General features: G+C 37.3%; 1 protein-coding gene and 1 long non-coding RNA gene across 5 annotated transcripts in view; one reads left to right on the forward strand and one right to left on the reverse strand.

Moving 5' to 3' along the window:
* Positions 1 to 412: 412 nt before the first annotated feature.
* On the reverse strand, positions 413 to 12,138 carry LOC142857219 (uncharacterized). 2 transcript variants are annotated; one of them, XR_012911786.1, is made up of 5 exons: positions 11,951 to 12,070; positions 9,733 to 10,059; positions 7,606 to 7,715; positions 2,635 to 2,830; positions 415 to 2,104 (listed from the first exon to the last, which is right to left on the reverse strand). It is a non-coding gene; the product is annotated as an uncharacterized LOC142857219 (long non-coding RNA). The 2 variants fall into 2 exon arrangements; XR_012911785.1 differs by lacking the exon at positions 2,635 to 2,830 and having other exon boundaries at positions 413 to 2,104; positions 11,951 to 12,138.
* Kcnh7 (potassium voltage-gated channel subfamily H member 7) overlaps positions 11,940 to 21,739 on the forward strand; it is a 418,450-nt gene continuing 408,650 nt past the window's right edge. For all 3 annotated transcript variants that reach the window (XM_075985029.1, XM_075985032.1, XM_075985030.1), the window contains exons 1-2: positions 11,940 to 12,250; positions 13,931 to 14,161. In XM_075985029.1, coding sequence (XP_075841144.1) covers positions 12,175 to 12,250; positions 13,931 to 14,161 — 307 coding nt within the window. In that variant the 5' untranslated portion in view covers positions 11,940 to 12,174. The remainder of the gene's footprint in view (positions 12,251 to 13,930; positions 14,162 to 21,739) is intronic.

A 21,739-nucleotide genomic window follows, 5' to 3' on the forward strand; every position in this document is an offset into this window, starting at 1 on the left:
TCCAAGAAATTGCTTGTTTGGTCTCAGGTTATGATGTTATCTCATATTAGTTGAGCCCCTAAGTTGTATACAAATGTTTCTGTCAGGAATTTTTTGGTCTGGAAATTGCTTAAGATAATGTAGAGAATGAAGATATATCATTAGTTATACATGCAAATATGTTCGTGGAACCTTTCGCAGAGACTGAAAAACTTCAGCATAGAATTCCCAATATGAAATAAAATGTGCTAAAATACCTATGTATTAACTTCACAGTTGAGATTGACTACAATGCAGAGTTCTGATCTAATATCAGGGGGGAATGCTGTTGGGAAGTTCTGCGATGTGAAGGTGATTTGCCTGGTTTTACAGAAAAATGAAGACAGATGATTCAACAAGTATATCATTCTTCCTTTTATTTTTATTTATTTTTAAAATGGGTTCGATTTTTCTTTTGTGGTGATTTCCTGTACCAGACATGCTATCTGAAGCCTGTATAGACTAGAGTAATTTTGTCACCAGGAAGAAACAAACATGAGAAAAGTGGAAAGCTGTAGATCAAACAACTCTGAACCTCACAATGGCAAAGGTTTGGGCTGAGTTATGACTGATGATAAAGACTTTTATAGCAGAAGACGAGCAGGCTTCTGAGTCAGGACTGACAGGTTCTGAGTCAAGTTCGGCAATAAGGAGATTTCTGCTGCTTTCAACCAGGGCACACTTGCAATCACACGCAGGAGAAGAATTTTCTTCCTCTACTCTTTGTTAATTTGTCAGTGCTCCAGTCAATGAGAGCACTTGAGCTCTCAAAGGAAAGCCAATGTTACATTCCTTAATTCTGATATCAGGGAATTCTGTGAAAATACTAATTTCTACAATTAAGTGGAATGATCATCATTGAAACAAACAGGCAAGTAGCATGTTGTCCAAGGCCTTTTCCCTTAAAATATTACTTTTTGGTACCCATTCTTCCTTCTTTTTAGTATGCATTTATTTGCCGTGGGTTGGCGTGAGCAGTGCCTGAATGCCACAGTGTGTGTGTGGAACTCAAGAATAAGGCTGGCTGGAAATGGTTCTTTCCTTCTACCATGTGGGTCATCTGAATTGAGCTGAATTTCTCAGGCTAGGAGGCAAGGATCTTTACCTACTGAAACATCCCATGGGCCATTAAATGCGTTCTTTCACAAATGACTTAAGTAGTACCTTAAAGGAAAAACTTGTATCTGTGAGAATGCATGAAAAAAAAATACCATCAAACAAAAGTGAAAAGATTTGTAACAGGAGTTTCTGAGTTGAATTCATTCTTTAAATTACAGTTGATAAAATGAGAAATGACAGTGAGAACCCAATGGGCAAGAAAATGACCCCATGCTATTTGCTGCTCTGTGACATAAAACTGTGAAATAACAATTTAGATTAAAAGTGGTAAGAAATTAAATCTTCTATAACTTGAAGAATGTATGGATAAAATGAGAATCATTTCCAGTGTCGGTCTATTCTAGGCTAACAATGTCAATGACTAATTCAATAGAGGGCAGCCACTGCACTTTCGTTATTTAGTTAAACTCCCCACATAAAATATATTAACAGCATTGAACAAAGGAATTTAACACAGAAGGTTGGAAAGGAAATATTAGTCTGATACAGTTTCATAATTACATTTTGTTCAAGGTGATATAGAATGTTGAGTTAGGATCAATTAGAGACAGAGAAATGGAAATTTGTCTTAGAAAAGATTGAACACGGCCACATTAGGCTAAAGTATCAGAAAGCATCTCAAGATCCAAAGCACTGCAGAGCTTTGCTGCAATGTGCCTGAATGCGAAGTATGGCTGAGATATGCAGTGTTTGTTAAAAAGAAACATTCAAATTAGCTATCAAATTTAGAAATTTAACAGATTTGGGAGAAGGAGTATGTTTCAGCAGTGCAGAAGAGAATGGGACTCACATATTAGTTACAAGGCTGCAAAGTGAACTGAACTGAACTCATTTTATGACCTAAAGCAAATCTTCTCTCCATCTCAATCTTCTCAGCTGCAAAACTGAGCTCAGATGAAAGAGTTCTCATGCGCTCACCTGCCTCTCTCTATGAGCCGGAAGTTCCCTTCGAAGCCAGCACAGAAAACTGTAAAGAGGAAATGGCCATAAGAACAAATACTAACTCATACACAATGCATATATGAGCCCTGGCTTTTAATGGTATGACCACTTGAAATATGACCATCTTTGATTTACAGTCAAGGGAAGCTGGTTAATTGTGAGTATACAGTTACACTTAATTTCAGTATAAAATTGATTTTGCACTGCCTATGAGCATGATACTTTGCATGCATGTTTATAATTCTTTATGTTGTCATCAAAATGGATACTATTTGTAGTAAATAATTTATAAACACAGAATATCAAGCACACATCAATTTTATTTAACACTCTACATAGGAAAATGGCTAGTGTGGTGCTTAGAAATTCATACTGGTGCATGAAAAACATCTATTTTCTTTCCATTATTTCTTCTTTATTTTCTTTTGCTTTTCTTTTATCCTCACCATTCCTGTTCTCTTTTACTCCTTTCTTTGCTCTTTCCTCTCTTGCTACCCACTTTTATTTATCTCTTTTTCCAACTATTTCCTTTTCTATTTTCTTCCTCTGCCTCACCTGTTCCAACTGCATTTCTTCCATTGGCCCTTCCCTTCTCTTTCCTCTCTGTCCATTCATATGTTCATCCTGTATGTTTTGCTTTCTTCTTTCTCATAACAACACTTATTGGCCACCAGTAGATGACAGATGGCATGCACAGTATTAGGCATCCTGAAATAAATAACACATGGTCGCCAAGATGCTGAATGTGTGTCTAAAAGGAGAAAAGAATAATTTGAAACTTCTTAGTAAATCATACAGAGGGCATGGAGAATGAGGTACAGGCTGAAAGAATAAAACTTATTTATAATATTTTATTTATAGCCTCCATCAACACCTTCAGAGACCACTTAAAAGTGTAGAGAAAACAAGCCCCTACCCAACTGTGCCACACTATACTAGAAGATACCACAAGCATTGATAATAGTTTGCTTTTCTCATTGTTTTAAAAATTATTCTTGGTTTGGGATAAAAATATCAGTGAGTAAGAATACTTGATGTGAAAGCAAGTGGACCTGGGTTTAAACAGTTCACATCCACATAAAAGCAAAATGGCAAAGCGTAGACATACGTGCCTAAACTCCAAGGTGAGCACTGACAGACCAAGTCAAACCAGTGATATTTTGGTTTGACGAAAGAGAGATCCTGTCCTTAAAAAGTCAGGTGGAGAGTCATAATGGCACCCTATGTATTGTTATGACCTCAGTATACATATACAGTATGCATATATATTTTAAAGATAACTATTTCTAGTAATGAAACTACTCCATACTTTTTGACAAACCATTACACACACACACACACACACACACACACAGACACTCTATTAATTTAAATTACTCTAAATAGTCTTAGAAACAGCAAAAACAACTGACCACATGACTGAATTTAGCAAACCCTAAATTTTTTCCCCAATGGCCTTTTGCTAAGGTATTGGGATTTGTTCTTGGTGTATCCTTCCTAATAATGGTTTTATGTATGCCTAATGCCTTGGTCCATTCTTTGTCAGTTTGACATCTGAAAGGAGGAGTCCCAGTAACTGAAATCAGTCACACAGGTGCTATATACCTATACTCTAAAGCCTTGAATGTTAAATATCAGGTTAAGTGGTATGGTTTTTATAGGTTTTCATTGATATAGAGATTTGCATTGGTATGGATCTTGGTCAATTGATACAAATTTAAGGTCAATTTTATTATATGTATTTCTGCTCTTGACTAAGGTATTATGTTTGTGCAGCTCACTTAAAATGCAATGTATAATTAAGAAATATAGGTTAATAGTCATCTATAATAGTCAAGCTTTTAGTCATGTTAGATTTTCTAGATGTACAGAGATAAATTTCAGATCGATAGATATTCTTCAGATCTTTCAAAGACTACAGAATATGGCATTTAAAATGTTTTAGTAACTTTTCATGACAACGAGATACATCTGCTCCTGGCAGCACCAATCTACCTCCAATCAAGAAGATAATGGGCCTTGAAGAGGCTCATTATGGAGTTTGCTAGCTATTTGGGCAAGAAACTGCTCTTGCCTGGACTGCTTGAAGTTATGCTGAATGAACTGGACATGTAGGGCCCACAGAGAAATAACTGCTGAACTTGTCTAAAGGTGAGATGTTCTTTGGAGGTTCCTGCTTCATGAAAGAGTCTGCCAGACATTCTGCAGACAAAAAAGAAAGTGACTGACAAACTGCCAATGTAGGCAGACCAGCTTTTGAAATTTCCTGCTTTGTGGAAAAGTCTGGTGGATACTATGGGCCTGTAGGCTGAATATTAATGCTCCAGCATTACAGAAGAACTTTGAATGACTGTACAGGCAACGAGATGTCTCTGGCAATTCTAGAGTTTTGGTAGTTGCTTACAATGCACTTCCTCTTTACTTAGATAATATTATATCCTTCTGGAGTCTTTGATGGAGTTGAAGAATGGATAGTTATAGTTTTCTTAGTTATGATAAAAGATAAAGTAGATTTAAATATTGTAACTATAATTCTTACTTGATAACTGTTTTGTTATATGTAATTTTACTATGTTAAAATTAAAACCTTCCTTTTCATTTAAACAGAAAAGGGGAGGTAATTTGGGATTCCCTTCTGTATGCTGTGATTACCATTGGTTAATAAAGAAGCTGTTTTGGGCCTGTGATAGGGTAGAGCAGAGCTAGGTAAGAAAAACTAAACTGAATTCTGGGAGAAAGGAGGCAGAGTCAAAGTGAAGTCTTGTAGCCCTGCCGGAGACAGACACTGGAACTTTACCAGGGAAGCAACAACCTCGTGTTAATACACAGATTAATGGAGATGGGTTAAATTCATATGTGAGAGATAGCTAATAAGAAGCTAGAGCTAATAGGCCAGACAGTGTTTTAATTAATACCATTTCTGTGTGGTTATTTTGGGTCTGAGCTGCCAGGTGGCTGGGAAACAAACAAGTGGCCCTTTTACTACACTTCATCTGGTAAAATAATTTGTAAGAACACTAAGCCAATTTTTGAGTGAGCTATTTCAGTAGACATATCTGGAAGACTATCTATGCTATTTCTAAACCTCCCCCACACCTTTTCCCTTTATATGTTTTAATATGAATTCTTTCATTTTAATGTTAAAAACTGTAATGGTAAATATGACATCTCGCAACAAATTGAATGACTAAGATCAATAAAACAAATGACAGTCCATGCTATTGAGGATGTGGAGTAAAGGTGACAGTCTTCCATTGATAGTGACAGTACAAACTTGTATAACCTTTAAGGAAATCAGTGTGGTGATTCCTCAGAAAGATGGGAATTGGTCATCCTCAGTTCCATCTACCAGCTATACTTCTCTTGAGCATATACCCTAAGGATACTTCATCCTAGTACAGAGATGTTATCTCAACCATGCTTATTGCTGCTTCATTAATAATAGCCAGAAATTGAAAAAAAACTAAATGTCTGTCAACAGATGAATGGATAAAGAAAATGTGTTACATTTACATAGTCTAATATTTCTCAGACATTGAAAAAATGGAAGTCATGAAATTTGCAAGTAAGTATGAAGCTAAACAAATGAATGAAAAATAAAAAAAAATTTCCTGAGTGAGGTAAACCAGACCCAGAAAGATAAATATGGTATATATTAACTTACACGTGGATATTATCTTTTAAGCCATTGGTAAGCAAGCTACAACACAGAGAACCACAGAGGTTAGGTATAGAGTAAGGAAATGGGGAGGGGAAAGGCTGGATCTCCCCTAGAAAGAGCAAATAGAATAGATAGTTATGGATGGACTGGAGGTGTATTGGAATATGAGGATCAAATGGGGATGAGGAGGGACAGTAGAGCAAGGGTAGAATATGGGGAGAAATGAATAAAACTAAGGGTCTTCTGGGATGTTGTATGAAAAACTAATACAATAGAAATATTCTAATTATATACAAGAAAAAACAAGCCGGGCGGTGGTGGTGCACGCCTTTAATCCCAGCACTCGAGAGGCAGAGGCAGGCGGATCTCTGTGAGTTTGAGGCCAGCCTGGTCTACAAGAGCTAGTTCCAGGACAGGAACCAAAAGCTACAGAGAAACCCTGTCTCGAAAAATTAAAAAAAAAGAAAAAACATTCCTTAAAACTATTTAGCTGCACCTTTAATATGTGCATTTTGTATTTTATATCAATTATTCTTCAAAATTATTTTGATGTTTAAATATTTTGGATTTCTATAAAGGTGTTCTAAATCTGTGTGGAAATGCTATAATGTCAGTATAAAGCTATAATAGGAAAATATTTAAATTACTTTACTACTTTATGTACCCTTCATATAAGAGTCGGAAACATTTATGACTTCCCCTAAAATAATGAAATTCATGATTAAATCAAATTTTAAGCTCTTATACTTTGGTTCACTGTTTTCCCCAAAGGCTCCTCAATCTCTCCCACAAAGAGAACATCTAGTCACCCCATTATTTTTCCTGAAGTAGTCAAACATGCTATAAAATCGGTTAGACATAAATTGGAATTCTTGATTCAATATAAAAGGCAAATTTAATAAGTCCTGCTCTATCACCTCAAAATATATCTATAGAGCACTTATTTGTAAAGCAAGATTCATTTCCTAGTTAAATTTTTCAAAATGGCTGGAGTCAAATTAAAAGTAGGGACTATTATCAAATAATATAAACAACAGAAGAACTAATAGGCAAACTAAAATAATTTTAATGTCTACAAATATTGAGTGAAATAGTTCAGACTTCAAAAAGGCGATATGTAGAATGTTTCTCAATTTTATCTGACTACTGAATTATTTCTTAAATGAAAAAATCATATTGTAAACAACTTACTACTGTCTGCTGCCAAATATTAAGCTAGAATATTGCTATAATCTTCTACTTTTCTCATATTTGGGGTGTTTTTTATGCTATAAAGTTCAGTTATTTCGTGATATCTGTTGTCATCACTTCTTGTTTCTGTTATTGATGGATCTTTGCCTCATTTGAACAGGTTGTTATCTGTGATCATGGTCATAACTGATAGGAAAGAGATAGGCACCTCAGTCCTCACAGAACCAAGCTTGTTACTATAGTCAGCTTAATATGTCAGCAATGAGAAAAATAATTCACAACCTACCAGATTTTATGCTAAATACTTGCATATCTCTTTTACTTACCTTTCACACTATCTGTAAATCAGGAATTGTTACACTGATTTGTGAAATAAGACAGGAAAATATATCTTAAACATTCTCTGTTGTGTTTTAGTGGGTTTTTTGTGTATGGGATGTATATACATGAGTGGGGATGGTCAGAGATCAATGTTGGGTATTTACCAATATCACTCTGTTCCTTAGATTTTCAAAGAATTTCTATTGTGATTAGGTAGCTTCCACCTTATTTTATAGGACAGGATTTCTCACTGAATCTTGAACACATTGTTTCAACTAGATTGCCTGGCTAAAATTCTGGAATTCACCTCTCCCCATTTTCCAAACATTGATGTTACAGACAAGCCACAATACCTGACATCTCTGTGGGAGATGGGAATTCCAAGCCTGGTCATGAGAACTCAGATGATCCTGGTGTGCAGAAAGCACTTCAGCAATGAACCATCTCCCAGCCCCGAATTCCACTATAATGAAATAGTGTAATGTTAGATCCTAGTCTTTTCTCTCTACTCCAATCTGTACAAACATATTATTGTGTTAGTAGATGTTGTCAACATTCATGCCTCTTTGGAGATTCTAAGTCACAGAGGATAATGCAAGGCAAAATCTGCCCAACTCATAACTGTAAAGTCAGTTGTTTCTTTAGTTAGATGTGACCCAGTTAGTAAAAGACTCTACCGTATCTCCACAGAAGGCCACATTAAGATAATTATTACAATGGTACATTGTGGTCATCAGATCAATAGCAGAGATTTGCTAAATTGTACAAAATTACTTTACATAAATCTCATCAAATTACATTCTATATCACTTCAAAAACAGTAAAAAAAAATGCTGAAGTAATACCACTTAGTTGCTCACAGAGTTGCCAGTTTTTCTCAGCATAAGAATATCACATAAAGACTGGAGAAGCCATGTATGATGCTGATGTGTGATTCCCCTATGTATGCTGTGAATATGTTTAATTACTATTGGTTAATAAAGAATCTGTTTTGGACCTATGGCAGCACAGAATAGAGCAAGGAAGGAATTCCAAGTAGTGATAGGGGAGAAAAGAAGGCAGAGTCAGAGATGCCATGTAGCCACCACAGGAGACAGACACCAGAGGAAACCTTACTGATAGGCCACAGCCACGTGTTGACACATAGATTAATAGAAATGGCTTAATGTAAAATGTAAGAGTTAGTTAATAAGAAGCCTGAGCTAATAGGCCAAGCAGTGTTTTAATTAATACAGTTTCCATGTGATTATTTTAGTCTGGGCAGCTGGGAACCAAACATCCCCTGCCTACATGATGCTTAAAATTTTTCTAATGTTTGTTATTAAGAAAAGTCTGATTTCTTTTAAAAAAAAAGTGTGCTAGGAATTGAACCTAGATTGCCATGCATGCTGAGCAAGTATGCTTTATCACTGAGCAACACCACACAGATGCATATATATATATGTGTGTGTGTAAAAACATATTGTTTATTATGTGAATGTGGTAGGTATTGTCAAAATATTTACATATTTAAATTCTTAGTAACTTAGTTTCAAGGCAATGTGAATAACTATAGGCTTTAAAAGATATATGAACCTATTCTGTATCTTTGTTCATAATTAGGTGACTGAGTGTCAAGTTGTACATTTCATGGTATTTTGAGAGCCCAGTTTAAGCTAATTTTCATTATTTGAATTTACAACTCCAAAAATTCAAAATGTTTATTAGAAAGAAAACACATAATGTCTGAAGTTAGATTTATAAAGAATGGAGATGAAAGTAGATAATTTTCCAGCCTGCAAGAAACCTAGTTGTCACCCTTTGGTTTTATTCTATTATTGGGTGAGTATAGATTAATGTACTTACTTCCACTGTGGCAATATATAATGCATGAACACAATTACCGGGGTAATTTAGAAACAGAATGCCTTTAATCTTTTGTTCAAATCAGCCAATTACAATACATAGGCTGTGGAATGTTATATGATTGTGCATAGACTCGTCAATGGAACTGATCTTATTTAAATATGGCTGGAAAATTGTGAAACCTATAATCTTACATATTACATTGCATGTAATATAATATATAAACCTTATATATTACACGGCTATGGAAATTTATAATGTATTTATTAGTTAATCTAAAAATACCATTTTGAGAATTGTAGCTATATCTGGTGAAGAGGATTCCTTTTTTGTTTCTTGAAGAAAGTGGAGTTAGAGGGTTTCCAAATTCAATAGCCCGTGAAAGTCAATGGCACAGTCATGAAGAGAAGCATTGCACAGCAAACTTCTGCATGTCGATTCTTTTTTTTTTAGTAGATAAACATTTATGTTTCAAAACATACTGGGGATTTTACTACCTTAAAGTGGTATTCATTTGCTGAGTTTAAAAGTCATTCAAAATTTATTAGCGAACCATGCTGCTTTGTTACAACTTACTCTTGTATTATTGTGTCATGAAACCTTATAGGCAATGAAACTTTATATGGGAAACTTACAATCTGCACAATTTGTAGGTTAGTCTTCTTTCCCTGGAGTCCTTGATTTGAGGAGAAATGTGAACTTGAATTTACTTAAAAAGCTAAGTAAAAAGGGGGGGTGTTTAAGAAATGTGTCAAAAATAGTAACGTGTGTTTTTCTAGGCATTTGGTGACTACGATCGGGCTATGTGACTTAACAACCACTTGACTGAGTTTGAAATTCCACTGCCATTGGTTGACTTCCTCAGTAACCATTCGCTAACCGCAGAATCCAAGTCAGCACCACGGAGAGCTCCACACATTCCGCCTCTGGAAGTGGAATTCCTGTTTCAGGCCCAGCTGCAGCTAGGGAAGAGAATGACAGAATAATCTACTTACAAAGTAAAAGTAGATAAAATAAACCAAGCATTGGGAAAGGATATATCCTCAATATTATAAGGGAGGCAATTCTACAGATTCAAGGACAATCAAGCTAGTTAATTAGACAATTCAACATTTTCAGATGCTGCCTTCCTTTTGATTTGTTTTCAATACTGTCATATGAAATAATTAAAAATTCGCGGGTTCTTGTTTTTATTTGGATTTGGGGGTGTGTATGTTTTATGGAACATATAAAGTGTTATGTTTGGCTCCCATTTCTTACAAAATATCTTCCTAAACTAACCTTGCTTCTTGACACATAGTTCCACTCTCGTTATTTTCTTCAGATTTGAGCTGTAACTAACAAAATACGAACCTCGTTGACTCAGACAGAGCAGGACAATGGGCTGCACCCTAACCTTTCAGAGGCCTTCTAGCAAGCAGCTACATGTTCTGATATAAGTCTATCCACCTTTATTGTCCATAGAATATGATAGAAACAACAGATTTGTCTATGCTCTCTCCTGTAGAATGAAATGGTGGCAAACACAGAAAGGAGTGTGGATATGGCTATTAAAGATGACAGCATCAATGAAGGGAAAGAAGCAGGAGGGGAGAAAAAGAAACATGGAAAGGACAACTTCTAAAATATGTTTTTCCTAGCACAGCTTGCCTTAAGACTTCGGTAGGATTTGAACCGAAGTATGTGTAAACCAGGAGATTCCCAAATTTGAAGACTCTGAGAAACAAGAATCAAGAGGTCTCAATGTTGCCCTTTGAATCTCTTCCTGTCTTATGCAAGCGCTCCTTTAGAAACGGGGAGAAAGCCAGAGGAATTGGCTAGTATGTTCAGAAGGTAAGTAGCAAGGGAGGTCACTTCAAGGCTGCAAACTCTTAGCCCCACCCACCTTTTGTTCCTTCTCCCTGGAGCCCAGCCTCAACCATTCCAAACTCTTGCCTTGTTTTGAACCATTTGTTTACACAATCTTTGCCCTTATCTTCCTCCTGACAACCTCTAGTCCCTGGAGACCCAGTCACCCGCCCAAACGTTGCAACTCCTGAGGGACTTCCTCGGGGAAACCCGGCATGCTGAGCTGTGCTGGGTGCTGACAGCCTTCAATCTTTCAGAAGCTTAGTTCAAGCTGGATAGCCCGGGCTTCATTCAGGGCCCACCCTTCAGGTGCTCAGGGGATCTGGACCCTGAAATTGCACCTGCACTCTTAGGTGGCGCATCTTAGATCTTCAACATCCTGAGCGCCAGCGGAGCTTTAATACACTCATTGAAGGGCTGGCTTCCCACCTGTCTTTTCTTTGCAGCTGAGGGTGTGTTAACTATCTCGGTGCAGGGCTCTTAAGGTTGGAGCCCTATGGCTAGGGACGGTGGAGATCACCTTCCCAGAGTAGCTGTTTTATCACTGAGTTTTGGAGATTTCTTGGCTGCCTTCCGCTTAAGGCACGCTTGAGTAACCCGAGCTGTGGCGGCGCCCAAGCTCCCAGGATAACGCTGTGTGTGTGTGTGTGTGTGTGTGTGTGTGTGTGTATGTGTGTGTGTGTGTAGGGGGAGAGGGCGGGGACAGAAACGTCAACCCCCACCCTGCCTCCTTTTCTTTTCCTTTCCCCCTTCCTGCAAAAGGCGCACAAGTCTTCTACCCCACCCCACACCCGCCCACCAGCAATCCTTGGGGCTCTGGGCAACAGCCAGGTTAAGCCCATTTGCACTGGGAAATTGGCGCTGTTTGGGAGAAGAGAAACAGATCGATTGCCCTTGTGACTCCCCGCCCCCCCCCCCGGCCCAGCCCGCCCCCCGCGTTCCTCGGCCCTCCCCCGCCGCCTCCCGCACCCCGCCTCCTCCCCTCCCCGCCCCCAAGCCTCTCACCCGCGTCAGGCCGGTGCGAGGCCCCCTCCAGAAGGTGAGCGGGATGGATTGGACTCCGGCGGGGAACGCGGGTGTCTCGAAGTGGTGCTAATGGGAAGAGATTTCTGCTCTCCAAAGAAGATGCGCTGCCACAAAGAGCGGCTTGCGCGCCGGCCTGGGCTCTAGCCCGGGAGACATCCCGGGAGAACTCCGAGCTCGGAGCGCTCGGCTAAGACCCGGGCAACATGCCTGTTCGCAGGGGGCATGTGGCACCTCAAAACACCTTCCTGGGGACCATCATACGGAAATTTGAAGGACAGAGTAAGTTCGTTTGTTCTCTTCTGTATCTCGCTTTTGGCTTTGGTAGAGCACTTGGCGTCCGTCGCTTCCAACCTAGAGAGATGGGCAACTCTAGACTGTCAAGTTAGAGGCTGGGAAAGCCAGTCAGGCAGTTCGGATGGCAGCGGGAGTGTTCTCTCTCTAATATTAATTTGGATTTACATTTTAGATTATGGACTCCATTGTACCAGGCAATTTGATCCTCCTCTCCCACTGCTCCATTATCTGCCTTGCTACTTCATGCCCTACTAGTCCACAACCTTAAAGGGAACGTGCTGGTATAGCATGGGCTTGCGTTATGAAGCTCCCTTTCTGTGGCAGACTTTTTAAAGTCAGGAGCAGAGCCGACCATAGGCTCAGAACAAGGACATGTAAATGGTAGTAGCGATGTAAATGGCTATGCAAACTGTTTTATCTTGGTAAACTGCTGGGCTGTGGAATGTCAAAGATGCTTGCTAGATGTCAGTTGGCTCTTAAAACTGAACTTTGTACGGAAGCTGAAAATAGACGTCAAAGAATAATTTGGAGAGTGGTGGTCTGGTTTTGGGTGCAAGACGCTCACTACTCAAAAACCGTAATTGTGTCTCTGTGTTGCTCCCCTAGACATGCTTTCTGGAAATTTAAAAATCAAAGGGCAGTCCGTAACCCCACAGAGACTGAATGTAGATAAATTTAATGTAGGCATGTAAGCAAACCACGAGGAATTAATTATTTTACATAAATCTAGTAATTTAAAATCCTATAGTTGTAGTTTTATATTCTGCCCTAAATCTCCCTCAGTGTGCATTTATTTTGCATACCTTCACAAATTTTGCAGGACTGCATTTAACGATGTGAAGATATGGTGTCTGTGTACAACATTAACTTCTCTATCCTGCTTCATATTCTTTCCAAAAATAGCAAACAGTTTGCTAGCACACTTAATGGAATTGGTATTAAAATATCTACTATCACACAAAATTCTACTTTGTTACATAGAAAAAAGTTTTTTTAATGTGTTATCATCATGCTTAAAGCATGTGTGTAGTTTTTATCCTTTGCAATTGAATTATGAAAGTGTAAAGCTTTACATAATTTATTGTTAATAAATGTGAAATCATTTCATTGCTAAAGATAATTGTCTTAAAAACACAAGCCTGTGTAAAAATTGCAAACATATATGCCTTCCTTACAAAAATCAAGAAAAAAAAACAAATCCAAGAATAATAAATGCTTTGAGAAAGTTGCATTCTAAGATTCAGTCAAAGTTGATGTAAGAAACATGACAGTTACAGGATGTTTCAATTTTCTGACTTGGAAAAATTTTACCATACAGGTAAGTAGCATTCTGGAATTATCTATTGGCAAGCTGCATTTCTGCCTGTCAAATAGGACCCCTGGTTTTCACAGAGCTTGAGAACTAGACAAATTGGACATTTCTGTTCTTGAAATTATAAAATAATTTTCTTAATTCCTTAATTACTTATTGTCACTGATCTCACACATAAAGTACTAGAGGTGTATGTGTGTGTGTGATTTTTAATTCTTGGGAAGGGTCTAGATAGTTAGCATCTGGGGGAAACAACTGCTTTCCAGACCCTTATTATGCAACTAATTGTTTTCGTGTTTGTGTGAACCCTGTGGAAGATGTCTAAAAGATGTCCTACCCTCTTCTTATTGCAGATAAAAAATTTATCATTGCAAATGCCAGAGTGCAGAACTGTGCCATCATCTACTGCAATGACGGCTTCTGCGAGATGACTGGGTTCTCCAGGCCAGATGTCATGCAGAAGCCATGCACCTGCGACTTCCTCCATGGGCCTGAGACCAAGAGGCATGACATTGCCCAGATTGCCCAGGCGTTGCTGGGGTCAGAGGAGAGGAAAGTGGAGGTCACCTACTATCATAAAAATGGTAAAGTGGGCCTGATTAAAGTTTCTTATATTTGATTCCCTTGAAATGAAATTTCTATTACTCAAAGTTCATATGCAGAGAAACACCATGTAATTAATTGTAGATGAATTTTTTAATGTAAAACCTTAGTATGCAAGAAATAGGGATGTTCTTATTATTGGACCAGTAGGAAAAAGATTCTTCTTCATGTAAGGGAACGTTGTTTGAACTCTGTAGATGTGCAGTAACTTAATGTCACCAAGGGCAAGAATGTCATCAGTCAGTCCTGACACCTTTTAAAGGAATGATGTACAGATTTGAAATCCACTGTTTTCTGTGCCTAGAATGAGAGAAACACATTTTATTTGCCTACATTTGAACATATTCCACTAGGTCTTCTTGGAAGCTGTTTAATGTACATTGAAGATTGGTACAGTTATGAATGTTTCTTGGCTTTTTCAGTGTGGATGGATGGAACTTCTTGTCTCTTTTCTTTGTTCTTAGAGAAGATTAAGCAGAATTTATAGTAACTCCTTCCACTGAGTCACAAAACTTGGGTTCATACATATGTTATGAAATAAGACATATAGAAGACATTACTTGCTGTAAGAAATACGAAAAAGAATCTGTGAGCTTGCAGGGTTATTAGCATTCACTCGTCCACCATAGAAAGCTAGCACTTCAAAGTTAAGGCCATTATTTCAACTTTAAAGATACACTGCCTTCTTATAGTCTTGTCCTGGGAGCCATGTACATACATTTATACTGTAGCTCTCTTTCCCTTCGTCTCTCTCAGTATCTCTCTCTCTCTGTATGCTATACTATAGTCTACACCATAGTGTGACTCCTTTGAAAACTATGTGTGTGTTCATATTATGGATATAGATATAGATAACTGAATACAAATAGATTACTGTATACTCATATAATCTCTTTAAGGGAAATACAGATGCATAGGTTGCACACTTAATGGCATTTACTCATTTAGTAAAACACCTGTAGGAAACAAGTATGCTGCAGTTTCTGCCCATATGGCATCATCTGTTTCTCTCTGTTGTATGTACAAAACATAATGATTCTGAGAAGAATCTTCTCAGTGTTTTAGAAAACTCTTATGTTTGGCAAATGTATGCCATGCTTTAGTCTACACCATAGTGTGACTCCTTTGGAAACTATGAAGAAAAGAATATCAAAAGAAAGGTATGATTCTTTCTCTTATTTTCTTAAAATGAAATGTGTCATGCTTGCAAAATGTGCAATTCTTAATTATTGGGTTTTTTTCATTGTATGAAGTTAAACTTGAGTGGGGTATTTGGAACCAGGTATTACTGGAAAAACAGGTTTGTATTGCTCTGGAATGAACGCAAATATATGATTATCAAACAGCACAGAGCTTGTTTTTTCAATCCTTCCCATTTTCTCTGCCTTTTTGATCAGTAGCTTCATGTATTATTAATAGTCCAATAGTTCCATTGTCTAGAAATATTTCTGTATTGAGACTTTCATGAAACACTGCAACTTACCTCTTTCGTCTATATGATGCCAAGAAACTCAATTTTTTTGAAAGTGTAAAAAGTTCAGTGCTGTTTCTTCTCTGACTATAAAGGATACAGTTGACATGGTCTGTGTTGTGGTTTTTCAAGGCAATGTGGTCCATCATTGGTTGATACATTTTCAAGGCTGTTTAAGACATTTTTTCCAGCTTAAAAACTTCAAGTACTGCTCTGGCTAAACCAATTAAAAAATGAGTGCATTTTTTAAGAATGGTTTTAAGTAGGAATTGTACCTATTATGGTGTAAATAAAATGTGGAAGTTTTGCACCCTTATCAATTCATTGGCTATAATCATAAAATGAGCTCAGAACACTTCTCAAAAGGAATTTTATATTTAAGCACAAACCTGTTGGTTACAAAACCTCTAGTAAAGATGTCAGTGCATTGACCATTGCAAACCTATGCCTGGGTGGTTTACTTAGCTATCCGAATTTTAAAAACAATTTCATACGATTCTTTGTTTGGAAGCCAGTTTAACTATAGAGATGTCAGTCTTGGTGAAAATTGTCTCAGTTGATTTTTTCAGGTGCAACACACTTTGAAGGAGTAGGGTATCTTTAGTATTAGCAAAGACACTGTCTATTTAACTTTAGCTGGTAGAGGAAATGAATAGATGAACTCAGTTTTTCTACATTTCAAGGAAAACTTATTAAATGAAATCCCCTTGGATACTGTTAAGATACAGATATGTTTACCTACTTTGGTTGCAATAAACTAGTGGTTAGCTTTGATGTTAATTCAGGTGCATTGAATAGAATCTTGAGTGTTTACTGTCGTATTCACATGACAGCTATAAAATCAGTCAAGGCTTATGAGCTTCAAATGCTTTGATAGTCTCACCTTTTATTGACCTGCTGCAAGCCACTTTGTATTCATAAAAGCAGAGAGACAGAAAGAAAAAAATAGAAACATTTTCATTGGTTTGTTTCTTAAAGTTTCCTTAAGTCCTTTTAGAGGAGGTCATTTACTTTGAGGATATGCTTCTTAATTCCTGATCTTATTTAGTAAATGCTTCCTTTACTTTTAATTTATTCAGCAGTTCAATGAAATATGTAAGTTATGTAATGAACACAGTGAGAAAGTTAGGAATAGTTGATATATTCTACATTTACAATTTATTCTTGATGGAACAGCAAAACTAATCTCAGGATTAAAATATTATTTATGAAAGCTTGTTTCCTGAAGGGACCCACTGGTTTCCTGAGCAGTGGGAGCCAGGGGCATATGCAATGAGTCCCAGTGGAAATGTCGTGAGCTGCATAGCCAACTGAGACACAATACTTCCTATCTTGCTCTGTATAGGACTGTTCTAGGTAGAACAAAGTTTGCTATTTACCAGAAAATCAATTCTTAAAAACCCACTTATCTGAAGTAGAAGCACTTGACAGCCCTTCCTTTGAGAATTCTATTTTACAGTTTAAGTCATTATTGCATAAATCATTCTTGGCAGCTCTGAATGTTGCTTGAGGTGATAAAGCTGTAAATCTTTTGACATGAAACTCTAATTATATAAAACTATAATTACACGGAGACTTATATAAGGGTGGGCATGTATTTTAATACTGTTTAAAAAAAGTGTTTTAAAAAAATACCTTGAGAGGAGTAGTGACTGAACTAGAAAATGATTTTCTTATTTGTGGTTTGCAGGTGATGGGAATAATTGGCTGTGACTTAATTTACTTGCTTACTTGAGTTTTTTTTTTTTTTTTTTTTTTTGGTGTGTCACATAATAGAAATAGCCTGTTGGAATCCTAAAACCCTTCATCTATATTTACATGTGTAACTCAAGTTATCAAGCAACTTCAAAAACCTAGAAAACCAGAGTAAACTCATGAACAAATAACACCTTTATTCAAAAGGAGAGAAGGTTCTGAAATGTAGGAGAATTAGTAACCAGGCAGCCTTATTATGACATTGTCATTAAATTTCCAGACCCAAATGCAGTTGGAATTTTACTGTTCAATCGGTATAGTATACAGTTACCTTTCTTGTCTTCGTGTTACTTTTCAATAGCTGGGGGGTGGACAGTTACTGAGGAGAGTCCTTGCCTGCTCTGCTCAGAGTTTCACTTCCACTAATGCTGGAAGTGGCTTTGGTTTATTGAGTCTTGCTTTCCCGACAGTGATGCAGAAAGACCTAAAAGGTGCTGTTCTGAAATTAGGAGTGAAGGGTTACCCCGGGTTTTAGCTCTAGTTTAGGCGACAGGCTAATCACAGGTACAAAGATTGCACAAGGGGTCTCAGCTCTGAGAGCAATTGGATGTGTTGTACGAGGATAGAGCAACTGTATGCGTTGTACTAGGATATAGCAACTAATGTTCTTTTGCAATTTCTAAACCATAGATATTTCTAAGAAGTTGCTTACAAACAAGTAAAAAAGTATAGAGAGATCTTAGGACATTTAATATCAATTATAACTCTTCCTACATTTTTCAGCTTTAATAACTACTAATATATACTTTTAACCACACTTTGTTACTTGCGCACTGTAATGACGTCTTAAGGAAGCAATGCAGCTTAGTTAAAATTTTAGTCATATGAAATAACTATTAGAATAGCTTTACATAAGCTTTGTGCGCATAATATATTCGGCTCTCCTAATTCTTGGATTGTATAGTAGAGCTGCAGATGGTGGTTTTAAGTACAGAAATAGAAATATAGTTTGTGTGTATGTAATTCAAGCAACAGGAAAGATTTCCAAGGAGTGTGTTGCCTGGGATTCATTGTCACTTTCTTTCTCTTATCTCGACTTCTCCATGCTTTATTCAGCAGGATATTATAACATCAGAGATCCTAAAATTCATTGCCTTTCACAGATCTAATTTGTTTCTGAACCCCATACTTTCTGACTTTCTGGAGATTATGCTTGATCCATTGTATCTGATAGTAAAGTAACCCTTCTAAAACAGTAGTCCCCACCACCACCACCACAGTCTGCAACCTCATTTCATTCTTGTCTCATGTGAAACTAAAATGTCCCAAAGATAAAAGTGGTCTGATCATATCTTGGTACAACACCCTCCAGCTCTACACCTGTGATCACTGGTGCAAAAAGACACAGTCTTTACTGGTGGCTTGGGAGAGGACTGCTTGGTTGGTTTTATTCCTAAATGGCTTGAGAGCAGGTCAGTTTCAAGGCACGGTGTAGACTAGTCGGAGCAGTTTGCTTCTGCTCAATTCGAAGGGGTTGTGTGTGCTCTGTTGTCTGTCTGGTTGTTTGTTATACATAGGCACCAGGTCTGCTGCAGCCAGCTGCTGAGCGAATCCTTGGACAGTTGCGCTGCATGGGAGTAGCAGGCATAGTATGGAGTGCTCTGGTGTACCATTCACAGTGCAATGTGAATTAGACGCCAGGAAATCCTTATAATTTTATCTCTTCTTTATAAACCACTGGTCAACAAATATCTCACGGTACTATTACCGTCTCCATTTGCTGTCGAGTCCTCTCATGGAGGTCTGCATGATCCACTTCGGGAAACACGGGAGTATAGCTTTCTCCACTCTGCGATCCATTTCTCATGTTGTCTTCAGAGGGATCTTACTAAAATATGAGCCACACTGATGATTTAGTGAAGCTAAGAATCACTTTAGGTGAATTTTATGCATTGAATAAAGGTTAAAATAATTCCATAGACTACGGATCCTACTATTCACCTTTTACAGAAATAACTCTGAGACCAGAGAAACTGAGTCACTTGTCCAGTTACACACAGTTCAGAATTGACGGGTCTTAAGCTCTTAGTAGCTTTACCTTAGTGCACAGTTCGTCTATGTGGAACACTTGGCTACCTGCTTATAGTCATTAGAAACTCTCAGGATAACATTCTAGACTCTTACCCCGTGTTTGTGGTGGGTGGCCTTCATGAAAAAGATTTACTGGGGTTTCCAAGTGGGGTATAGTTGAGTAAGACAAAGTAAGTTGTCAGCTCTAACACGAAAGTTAACTTTACCAAAATTTACCCTCTTGGCTTAATTTCCTCTTCTCACACGTAATAGAAGATGACATCTCTTTTTTAAAAGCTAAGCATCCTAGCCATAACTTATTTGTGACATAGTTTCTTGTTTGTTATGCATTCAGTGACGATCACTTAGTTGGCTAAATCTGCAAGTTTGATTCTCCTCCAAATTGTAGGTAACCCAACTGCCCTCAAACTTGTAATCCTTCTGCCTCAACTTCATGAGCATTGGAACTCTAGAGGCACACCACTGCACCCATTTACGCTCAGTGTTTTCTTGGGATTATCTAATCAGTAATTATGCTTTAATACCAAGATTATTCAATAATGAAAGGGTAAAGTCCAAAAAAGTTAATTATGAATAATCATAAATGTCATATTAGTGTTTCCTCTTTCTCAACTGTGCTGCCTGCATTAGTAACAGTGGCAGGCTGCTAAGAAGGAGTGAGGCATCTGGAAGGTATTAACCACCATAAGATATAGTGTGCCCTACTACTAAAATTTAAACTGACGTGTCCACTTGTCCCAACCAAGATTCAAGAAAACCTCGATTAGACTCCCATTGTCATAACTGAACATTCCATAACATTTTCTTAATTTTAATTGACAAAAAAAACCCAATGTACCCTATCTATGGCAACTCATGCATTTCTTGGAGGGCCCCCAATGAGTGATCTTTTCCACTGCTGAAATATTTATGCTTCTGTTTACAAAAACAAAAGCGAGTGAAAAAAAAACTGATTTGTCTTGGTAGAACACTTCATACTACCTTTTCCTTAGAAAAAGATAATATCAGCTGTGGCTGGTGCTAACGGTCAGAGATTTGAAGGAAAGGCTGAGAAAGAAGTGAGTGGTGGTGGTGGCTTGTGTAATCGCTGACTGTTTAAAAGCTGCGCTCAAGCTAGAAAGCTGGGGGTTTGTCAAATTCCTTGGAGCACAGTGCTATTCTTCACCTGAATTTTCTTCAGAAATAACTGAGCAGAAGACGCCACCTTGGCAGTATATAAACTGAAAACACCTGTTTTGCAAAGAAATCAGTGTTAAGTTGCTACAAAGGTGCGTGAGGAGTGAAGAGTTTATAACACGCTTCCATTTACCTTTCTCAGGCATGCTAACAATTTTCTTCATCTTTCTCGGAGAAATCTTTATCAGTCATGTATTTTCAGGGTTGTAGGCTTCATTGATGCCCCTGTTTCCTTTGTCATTCCTTTCATTCTTCCCTCATAGTCAATAGGAACATGTCCACTTCTCATGGATTGTTAGTTTTGATCCGATACTAAGTCTTAAATACTGTTTAAAACGTTGACTTTAGAAAATGTAATAGCAGCATGGGTTCAGAAGCCAGCAATGCCTGTTTCCTCTCATAGAGATTACATGCCTTTGTGTTCAAAACATTCTTTTAAATTCTGCTCAGCCAAATCTGCACTAATGATGCAAAATGGCAGGCATGATGCTAAAAATTAAAGTTCACGATAGTGTGAGTTTGCAGTTCTTTTCTCAAAGAATGTCAAGATAAATCAGATATTTGCAAACAATTTATTTTAGTATTAGAAAAGATTTCATCTTGAAATCATATTACAGTATATATATATATATATATATACATATATATATATATATAGTATTTATTTGGAAAGAATCAATGTTAAATTCATACAAAAGTTTATAATGAATGAATAATTTTTAAACAAGTTTCCATTTACCTTTCATAGCAATATTAACATTTTCTCTTCTTTTCTGAGAAATATGTATTAACTATATTTTTGACTTGTCATGTTAAAAGGTGACCTTTAGTAATATCTGTATTCAAATAAATGCATAGTAGATGAGCCTTATAGTTGGTAATTCCAGGTGCCTATCATATATCGATTGAAGCCTTCTACATAGATATGTCTTTTCTCAAACAACTCATACTCATTGACTTATAGTTCTTTGTCTGGTACTTAAATATAAGTTTCTTTATTGCTTTGCTGTGGAAACCTTGTGAGTCAATAGAATCTTATTATCTATTCCATTCTTCAAATTAGTTAATTTGTGATGAAGAGAACTTAAGCAAACTATTAATGACTGCAGAGCAAGGGACATGAGGT

This window comes from Microtus pennsylvanicus, chromosome 9 (assembly GCF_037038515.1).
Source record: "Microtus pennsylvanicus isolate mMicPen1 chromosome 9, mMicPen1.hap1, whole genome shotgun sequence".
Lineage (NCBI taxonomy): Eukaryota > Metazoa > Chordata > Mammalia > Rodentia > Cricetidae > Microtus > Microtus pennsylvanicus.